Here is a 9,265-nt window from a genome sequence, read left to right as displayed (position 1 = left end):
ACTGTAAGAATTCCAATCAAAGGAAATTAGCTGTATTCTTTAAGATATTGGAGACCATTACATCATGAACCAATCGGACGTTCTGACTGTTGTGTCTTGACAAGTAACATTCAGATTAGCCCCATCTTGATGGTGAGGACCACAAGCCGACAAGAGTCAGCTTCGACCAGCTGAGTTTGTCCTGCGTAGATTGGGAGGAAGCTTTGGATGTTGGAGAAGTTGACTCTATGTGGCAGTCTTTCAAAAATCTGCTTTTCAGATAAATTAAATGTTGTTCGTATACAAGGGTTGCAAGAATGAACCCATCCAAACCTTGGATTGATGATCACATCTTGGACACCATTCGTTTTAAGAAAAACCTTTGGCAGCGTTATCTACGGTACAAAACTCACGGGAATTATCGGCATTACTAGCTAGGAAAAATAAACCTATACATATCTATGTAAATATAAAACAATTTTTGAAATTCCTCTCGATGAATCCCATATTTCAGATATCCAACTTTGAGCTCAAAGTTCTCAGTATGAGTTTTCAGAACAGCCTAAAAAGTGAACAGTTTCCGATCAGAGTTCCCCAATTCAACATAATTGATCGTATTTTTTTACTATTAGAGAATAGTCATTTCCCTAACAATGCGGAAAGTGGTACTTTCCCGCAGGAAACTGCCATGTGCGTTGCCATTTTCGTTTGTTTTTGTTTAACACCAAATTCCCTCAAAGCATGACCCATACCCCTCCACAGAATAAAAATATCTCTGAAGATGGAAACATTGGAAACGAATTTTTGCCTGGATGTTGAAATTTCCTCCTGGAGAAAATTTTCATGATTCAACTTTGTACTAGACCCTTCCTTCAAATAATCTCAACCTGAAAAATGATAAATAAATAAACTTTATATTTTAATTATATTTTGTGTGAGATGATTTAGTGAATTAATTAGGGCCACCTATACACAGATTTTCAAACTAAGTACAGTTACAGCTTCCTAGTTTCAGACAATATATAATTCACCACCTATAAACAAGAAATCAAACTAATTGCCTTTCAGACAAATTGCTTCTAAAATTAACATTCAATTCATTTTCTCTAAAGCTTATACTTCAAATAATTTTCATAGTTGAACGCAATCTTGCTCTTTACTGTGACCTTGAATCTAATAGTAATATGTCAATCTGACATAAGTCATAAGTCATAAGTGACACTGACACTATTTCCAATTTCTATTTATTTGGTTAATTTTTCTTTTTTCCTGATAGATATTCCAGTCATTAAAATATTAAGATATCTGTTATTTATTCTGAAAAAAGTTATTTATAAGTTCTGTCTGTATGAAGTGAAAACTAGTCACAAATTTTCAGGTATGTATTGTGGCAAACATAAATTTGTTTTAGAATGAAACGCCCATACACTTGAGTTTATTATTTTCAGCAATATTATTTTTCCAATAAATTTTTCACGATGGAAGATATATTCCAGTGGTGCAGAGACGGAAATGCTTTACAGGTCAGGGTGTGGCTTGATGATACTGAACATGACATGAACTTAGGGTAAATAAATCAAAACAGCTGATATCTTCAATTTAAATTACCATATATGGATATGTTTGTCAAGTTGTTATGAAAACATTCATTTAGGAAATTAATATTTTCAGGGATGATCATGGTTTCAGTCCTCTCCATTGGGCTGCTAAAAGGGGTCACTTGAAAATTGTTGAAATGCTAATACTTCGTGGTTCCAGAGTTAACTCAACAAATAGAGGTGATGATACACCTTTGCATTTAGCCGCAGCACATGGTCATAAAGATATTGTTTCGAAGGTATGAAAATTGTAAATATCTGGTGAATAACCAATATTTGCTAAAAGAGGTATTAGAAATATTGTGATTTTATTTATATTTCCAGTTACTCAAACACAAAGCTGAGGTGAATTTTATAAATGAACATGGAAATACCCCCCTTCATTATGCTTGTTTCTGGGGTTATGGTGATATTGCTGAAGAGCTTGTCTCTAATGGTGCTAATGTGGCTATAGTAAATAAATATGGGGATACACCCCTTGACAAAACTAAGGGAAATTTGGCTAAAGCACTTCACTCTCTTGCCGTTGAAACTGGACAAGACCTGAAAAAAATCAAGTTCAAAGATCAAAGTTGGCTGGGTTTGAAAACGAGAACACGTGATGCCACATTGTCCAGACACAAAGGAATAAACATAAAAGAATTGCATTTGAAAAAAGAATTGGCATCGACTCATAGTGGGATGACATATATTGGTGTTTGGCAGAAGAATGAAATTGTTGCCAAAATTCTTGCCATCAGAAATGTGACTTCAAGAATTTGTAGAGATTTCAATGATGAGTTTCCAAAATTGAGAATCTTTTCTCATCCAAACATTCTTCCAGTTATTGGATGTTGTAATAGTCCTCCAAATCTAGTTGTAATAAGTCAGTATATGCCGCTGGGTTCTCTCTATAATGTTCTCCATGAAAGTAGCGATATAGTGGTGGATACTGCACAAGCCTTATGCTTTGCATTGGATATAGCAAAAGGTAATTTTGTTATGATTATTATGTAATTTCAGAATAGGAACTGCTTCAGACATACCTCTCCTGAACAGTTAAGCATCACATAAAAGTGCAGTCATTTTACCTGAATGTCTATCGTTTATCAATTTTGAAAGTAGCCTCAATCAGATTGAGTAACACTATCTGATTTGAAAATCAGCTGTGGACACATTAACTTCTTTTAGAAAAATACCTAGACTATCATCATTGTAAGCCTAAGCCAAAGCTGGCTTCATTGGTTTCCTATAGATTTTAAAGCCCATTCTTGACTTTTCCGTGCTCTATAAACACTGAAGCGGGGAGGAATAGCAAATTGAACACACCCATCTGGCACTGATATCTCCCTAATAATTCAGAAAAGGGACTAAATGAAAATTTTGGCGGCTTCTAGTAAATACTCTTGATTTTAAGGAAAATTTTCTAAATTGTCACTGTTGGTTCTTCCATAAGAATTAGAAATGATCAAAAGTCATAATTTTAAATAATTCTACTTTATTTCATTAGGAAATATACCACTATGTCAACAAAATTTGAAGAAAATTGATCCATCTTTCTCAGGAAGTATAAAGGTCAACAAATTTATGAATTTTTCGAAGAACTATGTTCAAGGCCACAACAAATCACTAAAAGTCAACCAAAATTATATTGGTCAATGGTCATTTATATTAAGAATATCAAATTTCACTGTAATATTTTGTTTATAGCATGTTCAGGTAGATTTACTGAATTTTCTTCTACACAAATCTCAAAAATTTTGCTTAGTATGAACTGATAGTTTGAATTCACTATCATCTCAGAATTTTTTCCTAACCTCACATACATTATCTATAGGATTCTTCATGAAACTGCTTCCGTTTTTCCAGGAATGGCGTATCTACACAGTTTGGAAAAAATCATACCAGAGTATCATTTGAACAGTCGTCATGTGATAATAGAGGAAGATCTCACCGCTAAAATAAACATGGCCGATGCGAAATTCTCCTTCCAAGAAAAGGGCAGAATATATTATCCAGCTTGGATATCTCCAGAAGCACTACAGAAAAAAGTAACAGATAGAAATTGGGAGGCCTCTGATATGTGGAGTTTTGCCATTTTACTTTGGGAGCTTGCAACAAGAGAAGTTCCATTCGCCGATCAAAGTCCAATGGAAGTTGGAATGAAAATAGCACTGGAAGGATTGAGGATAAGTATAAAACCAGGAATCTCACACCATCTCTCGAAATTGATGAAAATTTGTATGAATGAAGATCCGGGCAAAAGACCTAAATTTGATATGATTGTGCCGATTCTTGACAAAATGAAGCGTTGAAAATAATAAGATGTGCCATTAAGAAAGTGAGATATAAAATAGAAGAACCGTTTGAATCTAATATTTAATGAGTGACTAACGGATTTGTTGTAACAACGGACTATTTAATATTTGAACGAAAGTTGATCAATTCATGTATTGCATGGTATTTAATGGATTCAGTCCTTACTTGATTCATATTTGATTTGATGAAAATGAATAGTAATTTGATCACTTAAGATTATATTGAGAATCCATTAATTACAAATGTTAAATGGCAGTCAATAACTTAAGAGTTGTTTTAGAAGCTTATTTCATATTTTTCAAATTACTTTTTTTATCGCGATATTAAATTCACACATTCATTTTATATGTGCATTGAACCATTAATTTCAACAATAATTTCAAATGCCATTTTTTTTTGTTTCTGCTAAGTGGTAAATAAATTTTCTACTTATATTTCTTAATAACATCTTCAGATTTCTGATTGAGTTTCAGAATTTTATTTTATATATGTATATAGCACCTACTTATTCTTTGTAGTAATGCTTCCACATACAAATCATCAGATTTCTTGTTAACTTCTGAAACTGCCTTATTATTTTAGTTTTTCTTAAATTTAATTGAATAAGACCAAAACTACCCACATATAATTCATAGTACCTCTATAAGAATTGTAAATTGAATGTTAACATTTGGATTATTGTATTCAAGTGAAAATGAATCTCTAGAGACTCTAGAATCTAGATAATATTTTTATAATTCATTATTCAGTGAATTTTAGCTTCCTAGTATCGATGTGCCTTATATTTGCCTTTTTTTTTACAAAAAATAATATTTTTTTAAGATTCACATGAACCCTTGTTCTGATGCTTTATCAAAATTTGAATCGAATTTCTATGAATTGTATATGCTGTTTCATGGAACTGCTAATTGCTTTAATCGTTGTTGTATTTAACCTTTTTTAATTGTATATTATAAAAGCTTTTTGGAATGTATATTAAATATATTATTTATTTATTAACAAATATTTTCTTTAATTTTCCTTTTCTGTGATGTTAGTTCCTACGAGAGTAATGAATATGCTGTGTGTTTACATTTTTTATTAGATGAAACTTCCTACAATGAAAACTGCAATTTCTAACTGTGTGGAGTCATCTGTAGCGACGCTAGGGAAGGGCCTAAATTTTGACATACTCAGGCTAAAAGATTAGCAGAATTTAAATTTCGCTTTACTTTGGCCCCTCCAAAAAAAATTCGGCCTCCTCTTGGCCACCCCTGTTTTTGAAAGCTGGCGTCGCCATTTTTAAAAAAAAAAAACTTTTTTGCAGAAATATTTGAAAAAATGTGAATCCACGTCGCCACCAATTTTTGCATAAGAATCCCATTAATTCATGAACCGTTGAGTTTATATCCAAGGTATGGCATTTTGTTGAAATCATCGTCAAAAAAGCTATCTAGGTAACGATGGAATAATATACTGGATGCGCCATTTGAAATAGGGAATTAGTAGTTTTTTTCCGGTAGTTGTAGTGAAAATATTTTTAAGAGAAAGATCATTGCGTCATGCTTCAAACCTCAACATGCAAATTTTGAGCCCAAATTTAAGATTAGTTTTCCATAAACGTCTAATAGGCCATCGCCGTGAATCACCCTGTATACCTACTAAACCTAGCTACTGTCTCTTTGAGAGTGAAAATGTAAGCTCAGTAAAATTAATGGAAAACGGAATGCCGACAAAGAGAGTCTTTGTGTCAAAGGGATAATTAGATATAATGTGATTATTTATTCATTTTAGGGTCCTGAAAAATTGCGCTATCAGCGGTGTTGCCGATTCAATTCGAGTAGTTCGCAACTTTGACTTCAAAATTTCATTAATATCTACCCTAATATCAACCGCTCGCTCATGAGTGTATCAAAATGGTATTCAAGGGGGCGCATATCTACATCACCACGGACAGCCAAACCACGCTGAGATCCCTGGAATCGTACTGCCAGGGGTCTCTGTTGACTTGGGAGTGCCGTAACACCATAAAGCAACTGGCCAGAGGCAATAAAGTGACTCTACTATGGGTAGGTACCAGGGCACTGTGGGGTTGAAGGAAATGAAAAAGCTGATGAACTTGCAAAAAGTGCATCAAGGTTAACACCTGCTGGACCTGAGCCTTTCTGTGGACTAGGAAAAGACCAATATAAAGCTACGGTCTAGCTATGGGAGTTGAACAACAGGATAATCCACTGGACTTACACTCCTAGACTTGCTCAGGCAAAGAAATTCGTTACGATTTCACCTACCTACGCTAAAAAGCTCTTGAAGCTGTCACGAGCCGAGCTTCGAGTGATGGAGGGACTGCTGACGGGGCACAGTCGGTACAAACATCATTTGTACCGTATGGGAAAGTCAGCAGATGAGATTTGCAGGCTTTGTGAATCAGAAGCAGAAACACCGAACACATGGTATGCAAGTTTCCGGAGCTGGCTGGCTTAAGAACGATTCATATGGGTAAGCCGGTCCTGGATACCAGAGAGGTAACGGCCAAGGCCCCTAAGGAGGTTGTTGTTGAAATATTTACCCAGTACATAAGTAATATAAGTTGTCTTGTAGTATTTCTATGCGCGGCATGCGCAGTCGTATATTTATTCTGTGTAATTGTAAGATAGGCTATGTGCAAGCTATGCTCGCTCCCTTCTCTCGTTGGCCGTTGTTGAAGAGTATTATTGTATATTTGTCAGTGTGTTTACTATACAGTTATTTCCTATATTTTATTAAAGACTTTTAATTATTAAACAGTGCGTTTAATTTATAACAGTTGTCAGTTTCATTACCGTCATTGACGACCTCCTTGGGTTTCCATGAATGAATAGGGTAGAGAACAAAAGATCTACATGGTCGCAGTTCCCGGAAGCCTTACCGAACCAAAAATGACCCCAGTTCAAATAATAATAATAATATCAATCGCTGGTTGATGGATTCGTTGATTACATCTTTGCACTATTAAATTATTGAGCTTTTTGACTTATACACACTTCTTAGCTGTACGTGCGAAATTTACTGTAAAAAAAGTGGCGTCAGAACAGAAAACTTAAGCTGAATACAAAAAAAACAAAATGAGGGAAGCACTTACGAAAAGTTAGGAGTTTTTGAGCCCTCGTCATTCATGCGCCAATTGGACCGTTGGAGGTCACATATATGTACCTATATAGGTACAGTTTCGTGATCTCCAAGGGCGTATAAATGACCTCTAAAAAGCTCCTTAGCTTTCCTAATTTTTTTACAAGATTTTTAAGCTTATGAATGACATAATCTGTTGTTTGATGAGAGCAGCTGCTCTGATATTTCATTGTCATTGTTATTTTCAATATTCCAATCAGAGTGCGACCCCCACTCCTTTAAAACTTCATGGATTAACTAGTGAACAATACGCTTCTAGTGAAAATTACCGCATTAAAAAAATTAAACGAAAAAATCTGATAATATTATATTCGTAGATCCCAAAAAATTATATCTGATATCTACGTAAAAATCGGACGAGTATTATTTTAATAACAATCCAATCAAGCAGCACGATCTTAAGTAGGATCGCACTATGGGACAAAGATAACTACCGGGCTACTTATTTTTGGGAATTGCCAAATTACATATTTTCTCCGAAATTTTCAAGGCTAATTATTTTTAAGCGTTCGTTTCCGGAACATATTGCTCTATCATTTCGTAACGATGTATGTAATTTACGAATTTTGCAGAGCGAAGAATGGTCTCAAGCGGTAAGATTCTTCTAACTGATGCCGAATCTGTGGTCAAATTCAATATACATATATGAAATGATAATTTAAGTTTCGTTTGGAATTTTAAACTGATCACAGCATCAACACTAGAGAATATTCAAGAGGAATATTGAAAAATAGATAGCCTATATAAACAATAAAAATTCAAAACAGAATTCAGCACCATTTGCAGCCTTGGAGACCACATACCTATATATACAGTTAGATATGATACCCAGGGGTGCAATCAAAGCTCCTGACTCGTTTCTGTTCAATTGTTTTCTAAGATTTTCCGGTGTAACAAAATTCAACATATTTTAAAGTAAGTTTTAAAGTAAATGATATAGCGAACTGAAAGTGTTTGTATTTATGCACTCTTCTGAGCATACTTTTTTCGTTATTAATAAATCATAATAACAAACATCTATGGAACTTTTGAAGATAGTTATTCCTTAAATGATGTTTTTTTGTTGAAACTACACGATCTTTCATATGCCAAATTTTGTGGGTGAGCTGTACAGGGTGGGCAAATAAGCGAGGTAAGCGGCTATATCTCAGGATCCACTCATCGTAGAGACTTGCGGTGAAAATTTTTAATACTTAAGTGTACAAGAAAACACACTGGAAATTGTTTTGAAGTTCATACCCCTTCCGCTAGGGGGCGTAATAGCTATCGTCGAGTAGAAAAATGAATTTTACTCGAAAATGTTTCATATGAAGTTGAAGAAAAAATATCATTACTGTAATTCTTGTAAAATTCTCTATCTTTTTGGTTTGTCACTTTCAATTTTACGACATCAAATAAAGGTAGGTGAAAGGGAGAAATATGACTGATTGAAGTGCCTGTAACTTCAGTTTGGCTCAACATTTTTGAGCAAATTAGATCTCGTCTGAGAGATAATATCTTGTTGATTGAGGACAAAATATACTCATGATAAATTTGTTTTTGCCCTTATTTGATGTCGTAAAATCGAAAGTGATAATTCAAAAAGATAGAGTGATGATTTTTTTTCTTCAACTTTATATGAAACATTTTCGAGTGAAATTCATTTTTCTACTCGACGGTAACTATTGCACCCCCTAGCGGTAGAGGTATGAACTTCAAAACAATTTCCAGTGTGTTTTCTTGTACACTTTAGTGGTAAAAATTTTTACCGCAAGTATCTACGATGAGTGGATCCTGAGATATAGCCGCTTACCTCGCTTGTTTGCCCACCCTGTACACACATGTAGGATATAACTATAATGAAAATTTTCCGTTGCATAACTGATTGATAGAGTAAAATAACGATAAATGATAGATACCCTTTGAATATCGCACCTGTTGTTGGGTGAATATTGATTATGTAGATAAAAGCAGTGGCGGAACAACCGGTACGCTTAGTATAGGTACGCTGAAGTGTAGGGTCCCGAGGTTCACAGAGGCAAAAAAGGTTCCGCTTCTGCATATTGTCTCCAATTATTTTTATCTCTCTGCAATAAATTCTCGCAATGCGAAGTGCAAGATATTGTTTGGCATTTCTTTGTTCCAAATATTTATCATATTTATTTTAACTGAACAGTCTTGCCGTTAGAGAGCAATTTCTTTTCAACTCTGAACTTTTAATTCGAGTGATATCATTTTTTTCTGAACTATTTATATGAAAGGTA

At 34.3% G+C, this 9,265-nt stretch overlaps 1 protein-coding gene across 1 annotated transcript; it reads left to right on the top strand.

Moving 5' to 3' along the window:
* The first annotated feature begins 1,196 nt into the window (after nucleotides 1-1,196).
* LOC123673014 (integrin-linked protein kinase) lies at nucleotides 1,197-4,878 on the top strand. The gene is made up of 5 exons (XM_045607394.1): nucleotides 1,197-1,357; nucleotides 1,428-1,546; nucleotides 1,651-1,816; nucleotides 1,902-2,547; nucleotides 3,426-4,878. The coding sequence occupies exons 2-5, from the start codon at nucleotides 1,458-1,460 to the stop codon at nucleotides 3,869-3,871; spliced, it is 1,347 nt and encodes a 448-aa protein (XP_045463350.1). The 5' UTR covers nucleotides 1,197-1,357; nucleotides 1,428-1,457; the 3' UTR covers nucleotides 3,872-4,878.
* The last annotated feature ends 4,387 nt before the right edge of the window (nucleotides 4,879-9,265 follow it).

Source organism: Harmonia axyridis, chromosome 2 (assembly GCF_914767665.1).
Source record: "Harmonia axyridis chromosome 2, icHarAxyr1.1, whole genome shotgun sequence".
In the NCBI taxonomy this organism is placed as follows: Eukaryota; Metazoa; Arthropoda; class Insecta; order Coleoptera; family Coccinellidae; genus Harmonia; species Harmonia axyridis.
This window is presented reverse-complemented; position numbering and strand designations above follow the sequence as displayed.

Excerpts from the sequence above, each read along its gene's own strand:
- LOC123673014 (XM_045607394.1), top strand. The coding sequence starts at position 1,458 with ATGGAAGATATATTCCAGTGGTGCAGAGACGGAAATGCTTTACAGGTC. Across the intron at positions 1,547-1,650 it reads GAACATGACATGAACTTAGG|GGATGATCATGGTTTCAGTC; the intron begins GTAAATAAATCA and ends TAATATTTTCAG. Across the intron at positions 2,548-3,425 it reads TGCATTGGATATAGCAAAAG|GAATGGCGTATCTACACAGT; the intron begins GTAATTTTGTTA and ends CCGTTTTTCCAG.